Raw genomic sequence first — 21,411 nt, forward strand, 5'->3', positions numbered from 1 at the left:
GGACCAGACAATCCAGTGATCAACAGCATGAGCATCAATCTACGAAATAGTGATACAATGACATGTGCCACTGCTTTATATAAGTGTAGGTGTAGGTGTTGGGTGGAAGCTCAAAATGACACAGGTCGAGGACACTTTTACACGTTGTCAGGGTATGATGTCAGAGCATAGGAAATAATATGGATGAATACACAATTCGTTTCTGTCAGCGGAACCTTGGACAACAGAAGGACGTACGTGCATTAGCAGTGTCTTTGTCCACGGTGCCCAACGTGCCTCGTCGTATTTAACTCCTGTGAGACATATCATGGATATGAACCACAAACATTGTGATAAAGACGTAATACCTACAACATACACCGGATTATACACGAGCGACCATTCCACCCTTCCTGTCATCTCTCTGAACAATTTGTTCCCAGTATCAATACTATCCAAGCGGGTATACTGTTTTGTCGCGTTTAGCAAAATGTCAACCTAATCGCACCACGGAAATATAAGAAAGGGGTCACAAGCCAACGTATTAACCACTATGCTAAACCCACCCCACCCCCGTTTGGTATTATTGGGAAGACTATGTATTTGTATTGAGAATGATTGATCGATTGATTGATTGATTGTTGTTTAACGCCTCACTCAGCAATTTTCCAGCTATATGGCGGCGGTCTGTAAATAATCGAGTCTGGACCAGAAAATCCAATGCACAACAGCATGAACATCGTTCTACGCAATTGGGATACGATGAGTTATGTCAACCAAGTCAGTAACCCTGACCACCCGATCCCGTCAGTCGCCTCTTACGACAAACATGGGTTACTGAAGACCAGGTGTAACCCGGATCTTTACGGGTCTGTATTGAGAGTGAATGATGTGATGTTGTACACTCACTTCTCCTTGATGGAGTTGGTGGACAACGCCATTCTGTCTCTGACCGCCATGAAGAACACCTCCTCCCTCGTTGACAGGAAGTACTTCAACATTGATTCCTGGAAATATCACACTGATACCTTCAGAACTCAGTCACAAAGGAAAAATAATATAACTTAACCATTTCGAATATAAAGTTGATGATCATTATTGTAACTCAATGGTCATAATAGATTGGATACATTGGATTCAAGAGGTTAAACCGAAGCGATATAACATCATATTACACTGCTGACGTCAGTATTCCAGCTCTCACAGGTGGAGCAGAGTGGTGCACTGTCGGGGTACTACATAACTCAGCATGATGGTGGTTCATAAAACACCCACTATGAACTAACATCCTAAAATATCTCAATGGACTTCAACAATGATAGAGACGACACGATTCCCTTTCGAGATGCTCAATGTCAAACTGTTTTCAGAACAAGCCATCTAATATTTCTGTAACATTGATGTTTATTCTACAATACTAACAGTTGTCATCGTTACCGATGATGTTCTTAACGAAGTAGATGCAGTGTAGACAATGGCACTGATTTGATGCTGAATAGTACGCCATGGCTTGTACATGGGAGTCAATATACCGCAGATCTTAAAGAGTGCCAGTTTGCTTAGTGAGAGAGTGAGTTAGGTTACTTTTACGCCGCTTTTAGCAATATTCCAGCAATATAACGACAGGGGCTTCACACACCGTACCGGGGCGGTGGGGTAGCCTAATGGTTAAAGCGTTGGCTCGTCACGCCGAAGACCCGGGTTCGAATCCCCACATGGGCACAATGTGTGAAGCCCATTTTTGGTGTCCCCCGCCGTGATGTTGCTGGAATATTGCTAAAGGTGGCGTAAAACCAAACTCAGTCAGTCAGTCAGTCAGTCAGTCACACACTGTACCCATGTGGGGAATGAAACTCGGGCTTCGGCGTGAGGAGTGAACGCTTTAACCACTAGGCTACTCACCGCCCCACCAGTCTGGTGAAATCAAGGAACAGGGGTATAGTGCTGACACACCAGGAATTATGAATAACGATATAGAATATCATCCGCATGCTCACACATTAAGTAATCATGTAATATAATCACGCACAAAAAGCATTTAAATGTATTACATAAATATCATTGACATGGAACTAAGAGACACATACATCACGCCATGAAAACGTTAATCCCCCAACTGAATTATTAAAGTGACGTGATAGGATGCTCTGTAGTGGTGGCATAAGTGATAGGAATGTACCACGTGACTCACCTGAACCTGTTGGTTAGCGTTAAACAGCATGATGCACAGGAAGCCCAGCACCTCCTTGGCGATCTCGTCATTACGGGAGGCCAGGTGGGGCAGTGACTTCTTCATGGCGCCATTACACTCGTAGAAGTTCTGTATGCATGCTATCAGCTTCAGGGCTCTGGGGACAGAGCTTGTCTTAGTAATAGTGAGGGGAAACGAAAGAGTTAGTGAGTTAGTTTTACGCCGCTTTTAGCAATATTCCAGCAATATCACGGCGAGAGACACAGAGAAATGGGCTTCATACATTGCACCCATGTGGGGAATCGAGCCCGGGTCTTCAGCGTGACGAGCAAACGCTTTAACCACTAGGCTACTCCAACGCCCCAGAGACGAAAGCGACTACACAACATCTTTAACATATAATAATGCCTGAAATACTACCGGCAGTTAATACGTGTTTAAAGGCCTCGTGCCCATTCTTAAAACCATATATGACAGATATTGCCCAAACGAAATTAAAAACGCCATTTTCATATGACTAGTTAACCTCACATATAATAAAGCATACAAATAGACGTAAAATTACAACATGATACATTATGGAAAAATTCGGATTGTTTCCTTTTTATTCTGTATGGGGAAAACTACATCAGTGAGGGTAAAACGTTCCATGTTTGGTGCCGACCTGAGTATCTTGGTCTCCGTTGTCCGTGTCTCCCAGTCGTCCGGCAGCTTCCTCTCCTCGTTGTGTACCAGAGCCCTCAACACCTGCAGACACTTGATGTTGAGGTCGTCCATCTCCTGTCTGGCAGCCTCCGTCAGTCGCTTGTACTCCAGGGATATTCTGTCGGGGGGACAGATATATGAGTAAGTAAATGTTGCGATCACTAAAGGTTGGCCGGTTGCATCTCTGAGGCGTTTAACTAAATGTTATGCAATGCCACCAGAGGTTGGCCGGTTGTATATCTCTAGCATGCAAATACTCGTTTCGGGATAGGTAAACCAACGTCTTACAGCATGAGCAACATTCAACACAGTCAGGGTACCATGAGACCAGTATGATAGGTTTGACATACTAGCTATCATATACGTGACATGGGGCACTCAGGGCGCAGATTTTCGAAGCTCTCTTAGCGCCATACATTAACATTAACTTACGACTATCTTAGCGCTAAGAGAGCTTCGAAAATCTAGGCCCAGGTCTGTGTTATATATTAAAATAACCCTTTATGACGGATACATCGCAATAGTCATAGATATGAATACATTATTCTTTCTTGATGAACGTATGAACATATTTTTATTGTTTTCCTGAAGTGACGATGTTTGAACTTACGCCAGTTGCTCTATGAGTTTCCCTGACGGAAAGAACTTCTTTTCCGGTTTCTTCTCATGAGACGCAATAAAACAGCGGACCAGGCTCTGGAACTCCTCTCCGAGGGCAGTTCCTCATCTCCTCCAAGGATCGTGTATTCTGACAAGGACATACGATGAACGTTACTTCAATTGGAATAGTGTCCCAACGTCTGTACATATATGTGGCATAAACTGAATGTATCTACACTACGATAAATACGTCATTTCCATTTCAACCCTTAGTCTGATGAACATATGACGTCGGCTACATCAAGAATCACCTTCATACATTGTTCATAACGGAGAAATGAACCCGGGTCTTCAGCATGGAGAGTAATCGTTTTGTCTGTTCATGTTTTCAGTTTCCAGTTGAACACCTGCAGAATTCGGGATTCGAACCCATAAACAACATCTGCTGGTTCCACTTAAGAGCACAACACTGCCTATTGATTCTAGTATGTTGTTGACTGTTTAGGCAGTGTGTTTTTCTAATTGACAATGATTGGCAATGACTAGGTGTCACCGAAGGAAACATGTGGTATCCAACTGACCTCTCTTTGACTTGAACTTGAGTTGTGCCTGGACAGTGTTGTGTCCGGCAAACACAACAGCACAGCCTCTGGCGAATGTCCGGAATTTTGCGTTCAATTCCACTTCGGACGAATAGTACTCGATATTACCCTGAGACGGAAATGATGTGATTAAGGTAATGGCTGGGAGGTCATTACAAGGCGTGTAATATCTGCACCAGATGACCGCCACACATACAGGACAAATACCAATTATTAGACTGAAGAAGCATCACGTGGGTGGATTATTTTCCGACATATACCAGCTTTACATGTCCGTGCAGTGGCCTCGGTCTGTAATAAACCTAGACCCAGGATCGTTTTATTAGAAATGACTTTTCACATGGGCGCGGTGGGCGAACTGGCTAAAGCGCCAGGCTAGTGATCCAGCGAGCTTGAGGTGCCGGGATCGAGCCCACCTGTGACCGGGTGTAAAAACCTGGGAGTCAACTTTGTGTGAAGACTCTTTCAGTGTTGTCACAACCCCCTAGTGTACAGTACACAACCCTGTGCACTTAAAAGAACCCACGAATCCGTTGGTATATGACCAGATGGTGGCCACATGAGTACGTGCAAACACCCAGTTGCGGGTACAGCAACGTACAGTAAACATGGACAAAGTACTGTGACTATGTGTCCCAGTCCACCCAGCTGTAAATGGGTACCTCGTAAGGATGGGAATGCCACACTAACTCGGTGCGCCTTGTGGCTGCAAGAGTTGTATGCTCCCCAGGGAGTTGAGATTGATAATACGATGTGCCATTGAGACTGACATCCAAGGATCGAGGGAAAAAAATACCAGCGCCTTGAGCAAGCACTATATGCCTGGATATGTGCGCTATATAAGTATCATATAATAATATCACAGGTCTATGTGACGCTTTACCAGTGACACGGGTACACATCAGAGGGTAACCCTCATTGTGTCGGCACTGGGGTGGTTCGTGTGAAGTAATATTTTGTTAGATTTGTTTTGAATGAATTGAATATATAATATTTATTCCACACATTATTATAAGCTTACCCTGCGGATAGCGCTGGACGTGTCCTCTACCGTGATACCAGACGCGAACCTCTCCAGGATCACCTCCAGGTTCTGCAGGGAAAGATGTGAACATGTGAGGTGGCCATGCATGTTGACGGTACAGGGGACACAAAGCAAGAATCAATCAATGAGCAATGTTGTAGTTTCACAGACTCATCTGACAGGGCATGTTGGAGACTCACCGAGTCAGGCATACTGGACAGTGACTCACCGAGTTGGGCATGTCGGACACAGGGACTCACCGAGTTGGGCATGTTGGACACAGGGGACTCACCGAGTTGGGCATGTTGGACACAAGGACTCACCGGGTGGGCATGTTGGACACAGGGACTCACCGAGTTGGGCATGTTGGACACAGGGGACTCACCGAGTTGGGCATGTTGGGCAGAGTGACTCACCGGGTGGGTATGTTGGACACAGGGACTCACCTAGTTGGGCATATTGGACACAGTGACTCGACGGGTTTTCCATGTTGGACACAGTGACTCACTGGGTGGGCATGTTGGACACAGGGGACTCACCGAGTTGGCCATGTTGGACACCGTGACTCACCAGGTGGGTATGTTGGACACAGGGACTCATTGGGTGGGCATATTGGACATAGTGACTCACCGAATGGGCATGTTGGACACAGTGACTCACCGAGTTGGGCATGTTGGACACAGTGACTCACCGAGTTGGGCATGTTGGACACAGGGACTCACCGAGTTGGGCATGTTGGACACAGTGACTCACCGAGTTGGGCATGTTGGACACAGTGACTCACCGAGATGGGCATGTTGGACATAGTTACTCACCGAGTTGGGCATGTTGGACACAGTGACTCACCGAGTTGGGCATGTTGGACACAGGGACGAGGACGGTCAAACAGTTGACCATGTTCTTCATATGGCCAGGCTTGTACAGGAGAGGGCCGACGATCTCGCTGAACATCTACAGCATTAAGACAAGTTTAATGTACAAGTATTATCTAAGATATATTAAACCCTGCATGTATCTCACTGGCATACATTCAACGTTTTTTCCCAACATTATCATGACACAAAAGTATTGAAAATTACTTTAAAATATAAATTCCCTTTACAAAAAACCCAACACAATTGTTCTAGTTAATACATGTTAATTGCTTTAAACCATCTTCTTTGGCTCCTAATTTCAGACAGACAATTGTATTCAGCTTTCCTTTCAGACAAATATATTGTACGAAGCAGTATGATAGTGTATGTAACTGTACTCATGCCAATAATGGTTGTCACCCCCTTCAATTTATTTAAATGAGGAGGGGGTGTGGGGTGGGTCGTGAGCGGTGTGTGGGGGGGATTGGTGTGTGTGTGTGTGTGTGTGTGTGTGTGTGTGGTGTGACAACCATTATTGGCATGAGTATATATTGTGACTCTTTCTGACAAACATCCCCATTATTTCGGTATGTAAGTTGAGAGTAACAGACCGACTATTCGCTTCATACGACGTCGTCAAATAGTTACACAATGGCTCCTCCACACTGCACTGCTATCGTCACGTGACCAGATCAAACTACCAACCAAAAGGCTGGTCACGACCACAACGTCTCCGTCGTGTGCAGTGAAGGTGCAACAGAGTGGTGAAGTGACACGACACATCTGAACATAGTATTGATGGGGTACACCAAACCCGTCACACAAGGTATTGTAGTGTTATATGTAACATGGACGGGACAAGGGCTAAACAATCACAACTGCAATGTCCTCACCACTCCGGCCTTGGCGAGATGGTCAGTTTCGTCTATTTCATTGCCGGCGGGGTTGATCTGGTCAGGGAAGTAGAAGTCGCGGTAGAACGTCTCCAGGAACGGACACACTCCCTCAAGTATATACAGCACCGTGCCGTACGCCGAGGACTCGAAGAACTGCGTCTGAGCCGTGCCACTGTCAGGAGACATAGGGTAGGCGACGTGAAACACCGTCTCTCAGTACCAATTAAACTATGACTTTGGTTTCACTTGGTGTAAGCATAAACGGGTAACACATTAGTGATAACTACATATTTAAACATACATGAATAATCAGTTCTTATCAGTCTTAATGACGCACATCCAATTATATCACTTATCATCATGATAACAGATTTAACGTCAATCTCGTGAATGTCAAGAATCTCAGGAATCATACAAAATGAGAACGCCATGGAGTGAAGCCTGTTTTAATAGATTTTCTGAAACGAACAACCATCCGTACTTCGAGACTACATAGCGTCAATATCGGACAATGATACCGTAACGATTCACAAATTCACAACGTTAAACGTCTCGACCGTCTACAGTCACAGATTCCATAGGACGTAAGAGGCAAAACAGTGATGAATCAAACATTTAAAATCAGTGATGGTAACACATTTTCGCGAAGAGGTCGATCATGTCCTACTCTAAAGTATCATCTCAAACGATCTATGGAACGGACATGGTTTAAGGGCGGACACTAAGATTTAAACAGTGCCAGTTAGTGATACATTTTCTGGGAAATGCGGTTTTCTTCCTGATGTACCACGCACTTACCTTTTCTCTGGAGCAGTCTTGAGATAGATGGCTATCTTGTCAGGATCTTCCTTGATGCTGTCGGTCAGTCTGTTAATCTCGATGGACAACGAAGACAAGTAGTCCCACAGCTCACTGGAGGCACAGAAGTAGATTTACACATGGACACAAGACGGCAAAATCTATCACTACCTCCAAGACGTCATGGCCGGTGCTTTACACACGTCGTAATGAATATGATTCATGCCGTTATGTATTTTAATGAGTATATTGAAGAAACAAGACATGCGATAATGAAATATATAAATGACATATTGATGCGGGCACATTAACATATTTTTCTACGTCAAGCCGAGAAAATGTTCCAAAAAATACTATAGATACACCCTACGAAATCAAGTCAAGATAATAGTAAATATGTCTTAGACAATATCCAAAAAGCGTAGGAAAGCATTCTGTTATTCTATTCAGCTCACACCTGCAAATACCAGAACAGGTTAACTCAACAAAACGCTTCATATCTAGGCTACTAGACAAGTCCTTCCTGAATCTATTAATGTAAGTCCAATCAGTTATTAGTTTAACTATAGACTGCCATGCGACATAGTTACATATAGTTCATGTCAGCCACGTCTACCCTAGCCATGACATGTTGGTCTAGATGATGTCCTACAGCGAGGCCTAGTCCTATTCTACAGTGAGTGAGTGAACTGGTTCACGCCTCAGTCAGCAAATTCACAGCTACGTAGTGGTGACGTCGACTATAACAAGGTCAGAACAGACAAACCTGGTGTTGTTACTTTCATCTAACTATGTCAACGATGTCTGTGACGACATCGTGGTGATTCCTGTGGTCATACACAACTAGCAACACCAGCTACTCCACGGTGGCCTACAACGTGCACTCAGATCTGGAGCGGACAAACCATTTGGCGCTACAGTCAGCATCGAACCCCAGTTCATCAACGATGAGAAATAACCTCTAATATCACAAGTCTAATAACAAAGATAATGTAAACGAGCACTTATAATTGCCCTGACAATGTGTATGATTATCGCGTATTTATTGAGGTCATGAAACCTTTTAGATAGAGTGAGTGAGTGAGTGAGTGAGTATGGTTTTACGCCGCCTTTTTAGCAATATTCCAGCAATATCACGGCGGGGGACACCAAAAATGGGCTTCACACATTGTACCCATGTGGGGAATCGAACCCGGGTCTTCGGCGTGACGAGCGAACGCTTTAACCACTAGGCTACCCCCACCGCCCTTTTAGATAGAGAGTTAAGTTAAAGTAATGAAACTTACAACCTATTTGAAACCACAAATCAGTAGGTTATGTATAAACGTTGTTTATATGACCATGATCAGTAATTGCTACTCCAGATATCGAGTTCACTATCATTGACCTCCCTAACTACGACTAGCCTTGTAACGTATAACCGTTTATAAGTTCGTATGTCACGAGGGAATTTGGTTTGGTTTAACCGTTCTTTTGTATATTAGATTTTAATACATCTAGAGTTGACTTGATCCATGATAACAGATAACAAAGACTACGGGAGACTGAATGATAACAAACGGCTTGATCACTAATGGCAGAAATCGGAAGGTTTTCCGTCCAAAGTATTCATGCTTGTTCCTTAAACTCCAAGTTCGTTGTTTAAAACCCAAAATAGTTTTGATTACTAAGCAGAAAAGCTGACTCCTTAAAGAAACTAGTGTTAATATATTGGCCTCTCCGGGCCGTTTTGGTTCCAATGACCAGATCAAACTACCAATACTATACAAGCTGGCACAACCTAGAAGTCTAAGACATGTCCACTGTGGTTGTGCAGGTGTGACGGGGTACCGTCTCTACATGACACTGGAAACATCTAAACCAGGCCTGGCTGCTGTCTACCATGCCAGGGTTCGGAGTGCCAGGATTCGCTGTGATGCCGGGGAACAATAGGGGTGGGTAGCGCACACACATTCTCAATGTAGCGGTCTGACAGCCGTTGCTGTCACCTACTACGGCAGGGACTGCTGGTATATACAACAATGAGTCTGCGGTGATGGTTTGATGCATGCACACTGAATGCACTCAGGTAACATTGCATGATAGTTGCATGCGTTGTCTGCACACATGCACAAAAAACACTCAGATTTACCATCGGAAAAAGTCGTGTGCAGGTCGTGCTTTCTGTAAACTGTTAGAAAATGTTAGTAAATATACGTGGGTTCAATTGTGACATTTTGGTCCATGGCATATCGGGGAATATGATGCCTTCATCATTCCCTTCAGCCATGACCTTGAGTTAAGGAATCAGGTCGTGCTATTGGTTACACTGTCACAGAACCGGAGCTGGTATCAATACAGGTAACCAAGGAAACCATTATAATATGTGCCATTTCAGGAGACCAGGATAAAGGTAAAACATCTAATATATAAAACTTACTTAGTGACCCTTGCCGTGTTTGAAATTTCAAATATATTGTTACAAAATTTCATCATAGTTCCTAAGGATTGATGACAGCTCTCTGATGACAGGTGGTACACGGGTGGACGTTACCTGGTGATGGTAACGGTGGTACGGGTGTAATGGGAGAAGAAAACACAAGTGAACAGGTGAGAATCAGACAGACCAATGCAGAACGCTAATATGTCACGTACAAGATCAAGATCAAGTATCAAGACACATGGCTTGATGGTTCCTGGAAACCAGACATTATGAGTTGTATCTGAACAGTACATGGTCAGTCGTTTCCTGAACACCTGACGTTATGCGAGGTTTTGCAGTTAGGTTGTTCAACTCGATATACGGCACCCGTGCATCAGCAACGTCATGCCCATCTATCCGTAGCAGTGAATTTTTAAAGACAACAGTTTACTTTCAAATGAAAGGAATGAGTATTGGAAATCGTGCATTGGTTGCATTACAACATAGATATGTTACTGAAAATCTACCATTACATAAGTTCCATGACACGCTGTGTAATCGGTCTGCATTTTTCTGTCTCAGGGTTAATTACAAGGTCAGTGGTAATGTCTGTGGCAAGGTCAGATACGAGGTCAGTGACAAGGTCAGATACGAGGTAAGTGGTTCAAGGACCATAGGGATATATTACAAACGCCGTGAGAGTTTCAAACGGGATAACTGTCAAACACACACAACTCGGAAGCATTTCTAGGGCAACAGTGTTTTATATCAGAGAGTGACGTCCTATCATATCACTGGAGACAAACAACCTTGAAATGCTTCTACAACACAACACTGAAATATGGTAAGCACACGTGACAGGTGGTAGGGGTCATGGGGTTACTCCAACAGGTCAAGGTCACAGGGGTCGCCATCTTACCACGGGTTGTCAAGTATAAGTGAGGGGTTGCCCTCCTGAGGTCGGCTCTTGAATGAGGGTCTGGTTCGGGTTGGGGTCCTTGAGATTAAAGTGAAGGATGGTTTGACGTGGATAGGGAACTAACCACATAATGACCAAAGAAACGAAATTTCCAAATAGATGTTCACAACAATGACTCTTCTTGGTTTCTTGATGATATGTTTTTCGCCTCAGACAACATTCAGATATTACACACACTCACAAAGGTCAAACAATGTGACCTCTAGTTCCTCATTCCTCGATTCTTACGACAGACATGAGGCAATATGGCCTACCTTAATATACTGAAACCCCATTGGTCACAATAATGTTAATATGTTCCATAGTATCATAAAATCATAGCAAAGACTAGTGACTAGATTCTGGGCGAATAACAAGCTAGTTATTGAAAACAAGACGCTTCAGGGAACTTTTTGCCACTTTATCAGGTAAAGCCCTGGAACGCCGTAAAAATTACAGAATTTGTCATCCATAAAATTAATGTATTTATGTTCTTCCATCATCTAAATACCCATGAAACACTTAGTGTTGATATTTTCAGTTCGTGGGTAATTTAATGTAAAATTTAAACACATTTTTTTACAATATGACAATTACGTACATGTATTTACAGTTACAGGAGACAGAACGTCACAGGTATAGAGCACCAACATTACGGAGTTCAACGTTTAGATGCAAAACATGCAGCTATTGAAACATACGTTAATACAGTGTAAAAGTGGTAAGTTTCAAAATCCTTTTGCACTAAATGCAATGATGTAACAATAAACCATGTTCATGATGTGTGTCAATATGATTCCTTATCGCCATGCAGAAGTGTTAATGGAATTAGGCATGTGTGTGTCTACAGGCCTGCGATATTGGCAAGTAGAAGCGATGTTGTAGCATAGAAGGTAAAACTAAAGATGTCGGTGACTACAGAGGAAACGGAGTAGTAGCTGTCGTTAACGTACCTATCGTGCGGGATCTCGCTGTTGGCCATGTCCACCGAGGAGCCGTTGCTCTTCATGTAGACGTGGTGGAGGCAACGCAGGAATGGTTTCTTCTGGACGTTGTCCACGTTTGGGTTGTTCAGCACCCACAGGATGTCTTCCATGGGGAGGATGGTCTGGCACAGGGACTCGATGAACATGTTCTCCCCCTGAGATGTAACAAGTCACTTCCGGTGTCAGTACGTCCATGAGTTTCTTATTTGGGAGAATATACTAAGACTAGGGTACAGCTATGTCAACTTTACCAGGTCAGAGGTTCTGCACGACTAAAGCCGGTCAATTAACAGCCGGGCAAAAGAAAGTATTTACTTGAAAAATGGATTTGACCAAAACAATTACAAACATCATCAAAACGTTACTTGGCTGAGCCAACGTGCTATTACAATGAAAATCTCCAAAACACAACCATGCTATCCAAATCAAATGCATCTTCATCGTGAAACAGTCATGGAAATTGCATGACTTGATCCCCATAACTGATGCGACCATGTGTTAATTGTTAAATAAAAGGCTATTAGTTCGCTTCACTAGCTTATACACAGTAAATACAGTATGATCACATCGTATACAGGATATAATCCTGGCGGTATCATTTCTAGTTTAAAGACATTGCAAAAACCTAATCTGTCCGAAGACTCACCTCAGCACATGCTGCAAGCAGATCCAACAGACTCAGGTAGTACCTCAGGGTGGACATCCGGTCCTGATCTGTCAGGATCTTCTCCCTGGAAATATCAAGTAGTCAGGCTAAAGACCTGGGTGTCTGTATATGTACACACACCTCAAAGCCTTGAATACAAACACAAAAAGGTGTTCACACAAATTTGCTACTGTCATATTTATGTCCGTCTGTCTCTTAAAAACAGAAATCTGGAATGCATTGGAGCTGTAAGTAAACACCATATAGTTTCTATATGCACCCTGCATTATCCAAAATATGTGGATGGTTTATGCGTGCCCTCAACCATGCAGATAGTCGGCTACTGCTCTTTGTGTAAACCTCATTAAACACAATTTCACCTTTCATCACGAGTCTGGTCGAGGACGTAGGCAAGCTTCTTGTAGTTCTGCATGATGTATTTCATGACGTAAGCCTGGTTCCGCTTCAGAGTCAGGCCAGTGCCCACGACCTTGACAATCATCTGTAGGAGGTCCAGGAACTCCGGAGCCTTCTCCGTCAGCTCTGCGGCTCTGTTGACCACCTTCTGGATCTGGCGGGGGCTGATCTTCAAACACGTGTTTTGGTTGCCATAAAACACCTGAAGCAGACAGTTTTATACATCTGAAGAGGACGTTTATACACCCGACAAAAGAATACGTAAGTCATATATAATCTTTAGTATTGGAGCAGGGTGGAAGCCTAAGACATTGGTTTCTTCCAGACCAAGAGCTCTACATAAATATACTTATCTATCTTGTACCACCACGCTGATTAAGAAGGAAGATCTACCCACCTCTCTAAGGGCTACAGCCAGATCGGACTCCACTACTCGTACTTCGAGGAGAACGTCCAGTCTCTCGAAGATGTGATGCTGGACTCTGTCGTTCTCCTTGGCCAGCAGCTTGAGGAGGTAGAGTGTCTTCCTGAAGATGTCCCGCATGCCCTTGTATTGTTCCTAGAAGATGCAGCGGTCGGTGAGGACCTAGCTTGAACCAAATACACTGATCGCCAACAACGTGGGGGGAGTACTTAAATTGTGTGTTAATCTTATTTCAGAATATTCCATCAGCAAATTCCAACGGCCTGTACATGATCGAGTCCGGTGCAGGCAAACCGATGGTTGACAACACGAGCAAATACCTGTGGCATTGAGGCATGAAACCACACAATCTGTCAGCATTATAACAATGGGATCTAATTCGCGGACTCTTACAAGAACAATTAAATTACTAGGATCTATAGCGAAGGACTGTTATATGCTACAGTGTTACGTTGTACCTGATGCAGTAGTTGCATTCTACAATAGGGGACGCCTTTCATCAAGAAATTGGTTATTACATATTACATAGACAGAGGAACAATGTCTATTATTGTGATACTGAAGTCAGATTAGTATTTCTCAACACTATGTGCCATGCTTCACATTTAACAGAATCAAAACAGAAACACACAGTCGAGTGAGACTTTCATGCAACAGCTTACCAACAGCTTGACGTCGATATCCTGGACCAAGATGTCAAACAGAATGTTCAGTATTCCTGGAATTAGTGAGTAAATGAGTTAATGAGTGAGTGAGCGAGTTTGGTTAACGCCGCTTTAACGCCTGATACTTCACTGTGTGTTAGCCTGATGTGGGTGATTCATGTTTATATATGCTTAGAACCCAGAAGCATGGATGTGGTGCTGATAACACTAGAAACACAATCAGTGCTAAAAGGAAATCGAACACACGATTACAGGTTTCCGTCTTGCCCTCTTTATACCAGCGAATTGCAGCGCCAAGATAGACATACAAATACAGTTACACGTATGTATTACTAAGCTGCATTAGGGGGCTTCATTTAATAAAACTATCACATGTTGATGTCCAACAGGTAGTCGCAATGATGCAAGTTTTAAGGATAGTGATGGTGAAAATACCAACCGTTGCTGATGAGGATGTTCTGGTTCATCGGATGGGGTTCATCCGGCGTCATTGGCAGATGGCAGAACCTAAAGAACACAAAAGCGTATCGTTGGAAATGTTCGTTACATCCTTCTGTTTTTTAAATATATTTGGCTGTGTTGTAATATAACTCGTCTTTTCAAATGGTGCTGACAAGCCAAGAACGATAATCAGGGCAAATCGAGATTCGAACCCACCATCAGATAGTGCTAGTCTACCCAAAAGGACGGAACTCAGCAAAACGGACTGCGGCGTGTAACACGACGTTATTAGAGTCAAGTTGGGTATTTTATATGACGCTCGAGGTGCACAATGTTTCGATGTAGATGTTATATTGACACCAGTCATGAAACAGACAAAGACACTATTTTTCTGTCCTGTATGAGCAAACGGTTACCTTTACTAACATCATGGACGGATGTGTCATGGATCTTCAACATGTACAATGTAGAACCTTTGTGTAGTAATGTATGAATGTATTTACTCATGTGAATAAAATAGTGAAACAAAATGTTCTCACTCTGCTAGATCGTCCAAGATGTCGCTCATGAGTTTGACCTGCTGGTCGTCCAGTTTGGCACGTGCAAGTCGCCGCAGGATGGGCATGTTCTTTAGGACCTCCCGATGAACACGTGCCGAGTCCTGGGTCAGAAGTACCTGCAATGTACACGAGAGTGATAACTGTAAGTAAAAGTAGTAAGGTGTAATTTGAGCGTCACTCTTGCTGTAATGTGGTGTCAACGTACCTGAGCTTTACTGGAGAGTTTGAACATGTTGGTTTTGGAGGAGTACACTTTATTGAGGATATTCAGAGCCTTGGTGATGATTTTGTTGTATTTGTACTGCGACAAGTCCTGGAAAATACAACATGTATTAGTCAGAATTGTACAGTTGTATTTCTTATGGATGTGGAAAGGTTTTCTCGTTTCTATTAAGGATGTGTACAGAAACCAGGAACTGAAACCTTCGAATGAATGCCCACTTTTTGAGACAAGCAGATTGATGATCTGTTACCCCAAAGTGTCGACAGAGATGAGTATGACCAAATTCGACCTGAAAGGCTGAGGTCACGGAGCTGACGCTTTGCCAAAACCGAATTCCATAAACGAAAACTAAGAAACTGGATACCAATCGTTTTATTTTTTTCTTAATCACTCCTTACAATGATGTTGTTTTCATTTTCATTTAAAAAGCAAACCAGAAGACTTTAAAGTGTATTTCTAAATGCGTGCGTGTACACACATATTTGAGTTGGTATCAGAACTACATGTTTCTATGGAAATGAACCTTTTTTATTCTTTTCTACGAAAATGACATTTGAGAAGTTTTAACGGAGATGCATTAGACAATATCTTGTGACGTCAGGAAGACGCTGTGTAGCGGGATAATGACCATTTAATGTTCTGGCACAAATCGATGAGATAACCCTCAAAAGTTTCCATGCTAATAAACACAAGCTTTCAGGTCCGAGCTGAACACTGGTTTGGTGGCGATGAGTAGCTGAAGCTAAAACACCAGCACTCTTACCTCTGTGATCATTGGGGGTGGTGGTAACTCATAGAACGCCCCAGTATTACATTACATTAATAAGCTTTAAATGCAACATGGCTTGAGGAAATTAGCAGCCGTGCACGATCTGAAAGCTGGCAATCTGACCCAGTTGTAAGGTGGTCATCCCCCTATTACCCCTCCCGTCCCTGCATTAGATCAACCTCCAGCTCAAGTACAGGGGATAGAATTCAATATAACGGTACAAAACGGACGTGTGATTTAATGACACAATCGACTATAACCAAATATTTGTTAAATCAACCGTTATGCCAGCACTGCAATCCAGGGATTGGTTCCCAGTAAAGTAAATGTTATTCAATAAAAGCGAAAAATCGTTGCGCTTTCTGATAAAGTTATTACTGATAGATTGCACTTAATTAGGTATATTAGAGATAATATAATTCAGATTAAAGACGGAACAAGTCAAAGTTTCAAGCTCTGGCTGTTCTGTTGTTTAACTAAACAATAGGTTTACAGGGATATTAATGTGATACAATATACTCGATCAGGGCTCGATAAGGACTCGGCTTAGCCCTGATAAATCGCCCTTTTCATTCGTTAGCAAAACATCGGGCGTACTCGGAGGGAAGGTTGGATTGGTGTGTGCTTGTATTGCGAGTCTAATCCTGCTTCAGAAGCAAGTTGATCTCGAATGGAGCGATGGATCAGTTTAAAATTACACTGCATGTTTACTTTTTACAAGATTGTTCAGTACTCTCGGGGACATCCGGTTGGGGATCCTTTAATTTGAGTTAATAATACTTTAATAATACAGGAAGTTAATCCAGTAAGTTGTAACATAAACGATTTTAATGTTGATGAAAGAAATACGTTAAAACAAGATGGTTCGCTCAGATGAACTCTCTGTTCAGGGCTGTCGGCCATTTTGTAGAAATATTACTTGTGGGTTAAACTGCGAACATATTTTTCTGTTTCTGAGTGATTTGATTTAGTCAGCTTTCATGTTCTGCATACACAAGAAAAATCGATATATATGATTTCATTTAACCACGGGTATAGTTTATAGGATTAGACGGAGCTCGGTGCTCTTTGGCAGGAACGTATACCAACTTCACAGTGACCCGGCGGTAATTCACATTCGACTTATATACACCAATAAATTAGAGAAAGGGGCATGTGATATTATCACCGCTCGGTATCAGCCAGCTCCTTTGGTATAATGTCTTCCCATTCTACTCCAGATATATAATGAATGGATCCATATTCAACTCCGGATATATAATAACACGACATTTATAATCGTCCGACATTTAACTCCGGATATATAATGGCCAAACATTTAACTCTGGACATATAATGGCCAAACAATTAACTCTGGATATATAATGGCCAAACATTTAACTCTGGATACATAATGGCCAAAAATTTAACTCTGGATATATAATGGCCAAACATTTAACTCTGGATATATAATGGCCAAACATTTAACTCTGGACATATAATGGCCAAACAATTAACTCTGGATATATAATGGCCAAACATTTAACTCTGGATATATAAAAGCAATGCTATTTAATCTGGGATATATAATGGCTCCATATTTAACTCCGGATATAATGCACCAATGTTTAACTCTGGATATAATAAAGGCGGATAACTCTGGATAATGTGTTAATCACCACTGAATATATAATACCCAAACATAACAGGAACAAAGTTGAGTAGTCGGTTCCCTGATTAATACGGGTGGATTCTAAATATATAATCGCTAGTTTCCACTGCATGGCGCTTTGTTACAGTGTTATAAATGATGTTATAACCACGAGATGTCGTTACATCCTACCATGAGGACTTTGGTGAGAAGATCCACATCAAATATTGCTGACACATTAAACATGTCTCTCAGCTCCTTCGTCACCTTCTTCTGGTGGGCCAGCCCCTTTCTGGAACCAAACAACATGTCTCTGTTAGAAGCAATGTATGGTCTGTGTGTGATGCTGAACATACTATTTCACTGATAACATGACAGTCTTGAACTTAAACAATAACACATGTGGGCGTGACGAACACAATTAGTATAATAACACCCAACGTCACGATCCAGGTGCGTCTTGGATTCGAACTCACTACAAGCGGATACCAGAAGACCCTGTTAGCACATGACACACCTTAGAACATTGGGCCAGCTTGTTCCGTGAGAACTGTTCTGGACGTTTTGTCATGAGAACAAAATAACGTGTTACTTTTCTCCAATTGTTGACTTTACAATGATGATGGTTTTCCAAGATATGAATGCTTTCTTGCTGAAGTACATGTTGTGCAAATTATTGTTTTGGCCCTGGTAATACATGGCTGCGGAAACAACAAAAGGCACGTCCTATCGAACGTTAGCAAACGATTCACGAGAGTGACTTGAATAATGTCAATTATCACGTGCTGTTTTGGAGATAGTAAATTCCGATAGCCATTATAGATTAAAAGTTTTTGCTTGAATGAAAAAATAAACGCCAATGAAAGAGAATAACGAGTCTCAATCATCCGTCGATCACTGAAGATGTAAAACAAACGTTCTGTTTACATTCCCACATTTTATCATGTAATTACCATAGATAAGATATGTGCGATATATACATACCACTTCATACATACAAATACCAGATAGCTGGCATATAACATGCTATATTCATCCCAAATACATGATATTTACATCAATATAACGTACACATTGACAATCTACAAGGCAACTATATTCCACAAAAATGGCATACATGACAAATACAAGATATATACATCAATTATGACGTATATATGAAATCTACATGACATTTATATTTTACATATGTGACACAAAATGATCCATCGCACAATTGTTCAGACCATTTACTCATAAAGAGAACTGAAGTGGCAGCCCTAATGAAATCGTTCTTAGCCCCACTGTGTTCAACAAAGCGTTACTAAATTCCCAGCTGTAGTGTATATTTAATTGTAACGGTACAATTTCTTGTAAATGTACAAACCCACAAAAGCCTCATCGTTAAAGGAGATGTTCCATGCCTATGGGGACGGTGGGATAGCCTAATGGTTAAAGAGTTTTCTCGTCAAAAGTGAGTGAGTGAGTATAGTTTTACGTCGCTTTTAGCAATATTCCAGCAATATCACGGCGGAGGACACCAGAAATGGGTTTCACACATTTTACCCATGTAGGGAATCGAACCGGGTCTTCGGCGTGACGAGCGAACGCTTTAACCACTGGGCTACCCCACCGCCCCCGTCACGCCGAACATGGGTACAATGTGTGAAACCCATTTGTAGTGTCCCCCGCCGAGATATTGCTGGAATATTGCTAAAAGCGGGGTAAAACCATACTGTCACTCCATGATGGTGTCTATTTCAAAGTAGTGCGTCATACCGATACACTGCGTGGATTGTCACTGTGTACACTAGGATGCAAGGACTGATGGACTTAACGCTACTCCAGCTGTATGGAATCGAGTCAAACCAGTGATCGATATCATGACCAACATCAAATGCTGTCAAGATAATCAACCAGGAAAACATAAACAGATAGATATAAGCTGGTGAGCACCTGTTCCAACTCGGAGTCGTCACGGATTACACATCATACATATACGGCTGGCTCAGTCACACGTACGTTCTAAGGCTACAGATGCACCTGCCTCAGCGACATAGAATATCAACCCTAACAGATTTCTACAAAAGTATATGAATAGATCAGTGAAAATCAAGTACGACACGTACTTGTTGCTGTCGTGTGGGTTGTAGACGTCGAACAACAGCGGGATCAGCGACGTCTGTCCACTCCTTTTGGCTGCAGCTGCTTGTTCTGCCACCTTGAACTTGCCCATGAAACTCTGGAAGGACGTTCATATACAGTCAAAGACAGTTATGTTGTAGGGATCTAGTTATCCGATATTCTACGTAACAGAAAATTATTCCTGAATTAGGTATAGGGGCCACGATTTTACTTCGAAACAAATATACGTTCGACACATCAACTTTAGACACAATGGTGTTGGACTGTACTTCAGTAGGACAAGAAACCTTTTTGACTTACATACATACTCGAAAGGCAAAACTTTCCATGCAGATATTGCACACCTGTGTTTAATTTGGTTGATTCTCTGACATCTTTCGTTTTCAAAATTGAAATTGAATGATGGTGTTATAAATTAAATTTGACAAACGAACCCCGTACACGGTAAATGAATACTGTCTAGTTATTTCAGTCCCCATGATGGGTGTAGTGGGTACACAGTGTGGTGTCAACGTGTTCGCGGAAACGCTAATCTAACTGGTGTTAAGCTCCCTTGGTTAGTCTGGTCCGATGTTTGTTTGTGTAAACATGGCACTTACCATTCCGTGAAGCCTTATCCATTTATCTTATCACTGCTATTTTTGCAGTATGTAATCCCGTTTACTCTGCCTTTGACTCAATCATATCGACCCGTGAAGATCTGGGTTAGAATTGGTCTTCAGCATCCCATGCGACTAACGGGATCGGGTGGTCAGGCGCGTTGACTTGGTTGACACATGTCATCGCATCCCAATTGTGTAGATCGATGCTCATGCTGTTCATCACTGGATTGTCTGGTCCAGACTCGATTATTTACAGATCGCCGCCATGTAGCTTGAATATTGCTTAGTGCGGCGTTAAACAACAACGAAACCAAACTCAATCATATCTGTTCTATATTAAATGAACATATTATGGTATTAATCGTGTGCAGAGGAAATGTTGAGATAATGTATTCAAACTAATAAAATTAAAAAGAAATCAAGAAATGATAGTCCGCAGAATTACCGGACATTTAACAGAAATAGTCATCACCAGAGAACAGCCCGATTCGATTATGCATTGTACGTTAAAGGGGTATCTCCGAGGCACAATGCAGTTAAACTGGTCAGTGTTGACCTCAAACTGCAGGCGGTAGAACAATACAGGTAAACTGGTCAGTAGTTTACCTGTAGACGGGAGTTCCTCTGGTACGTAAGCAGAAGGTCAAGCACCTCCAACACTCTGAAATGTTAAAACTATCTACAACATTTGGTCTACAGTGCCAACAATGCTATGGATATATACTCAACCCAAAAAGTTAAGGACCATCCCACTATTCACTATTATCATATGGATCATAACATGAACTATTAAGTACTTTAATATTGAAGTTTGTTGAGTACATATTATGAGTCAAAGTACCTTGACAGTTTACACAGTGGGTTATAACCAAAACACATGTACTGTGTCAAAATGTAGAATACTCTGATAATCTTC

At 42.3% G+C, this 21,411-nt stretch overlaps 1 protein-coding gene across 1 annotated transcript in view; it reads right to left on the bottom strand.

The window, feature by feature from the left end:
* Positions 1-21,411, bottom strand: part of LOC124268403 (inositol 1,4,5-trisphosphate receptor type 3-like) — a 162,395-nt gene that overhangs the window by 22,455 nt on the left and 118,529 nt on the right. The window contains 22 exon segments of the mRNA XM_046703374.1: positions 889-986; positions 2,171-2,327; positions 2,835-2,993; positions 3,486-3,588; positions 3,591-3,623; positions 4,057-4,186; positions 5,099-5,170; positions 5,948-6,052; positions 6,849-7,023; positions 7,650-7,763; positions 9,781-9,819; positions 11,962-12,149; positions 12,641-12,725; positions 13,021-13,259; positions 13,455-13,616; positions 14,144-14,199; positions 14,586-14,653; positions 15,127-15,263; positions 15,353-15,460; positions 17,962-18,061; positions 19,878-19,990; positions 21,102-21,156. Coding sequence (XP_046559330.1) covers positions 889-986; positions 2,171-2,327; positions 2,835-2,993; positions 3,486-3,588; positions 3,591-3,623; positions 4,057-4,186; positions 5,099-5,170; positions 5,948-6,052; positions 6,849-7,023; positions 7,650-7,763; positions 9,781-9,819; positions 11,962-12,149; positions 12,641-12,725; positions 13,021-13,259; positions 13,455-13,616; positions 14,144-14,199; positions 14,586-14,653; positions 15,127-15,263; positions 15,353-15,460; positions 17,962-18,061; positions 19,878-19,990; positions 21,102-21,156 — 2,496 coding nt within the window.

Source organism: Haliotis rubra, unplaced genomic scaffold (genome assembly GCF_003918875.1).
Source record: "Haliotis rubra isolate DU_JTF1 unplaced genomic scaffold, ASM391887v1 Scf138, whole genome shotgun sequence".
NCBI lineage: Eukaryota > Metazoa > Mollusca > Gastropoda > Lepetellida > Haliotidae > Haliotis > Haliotis rubra.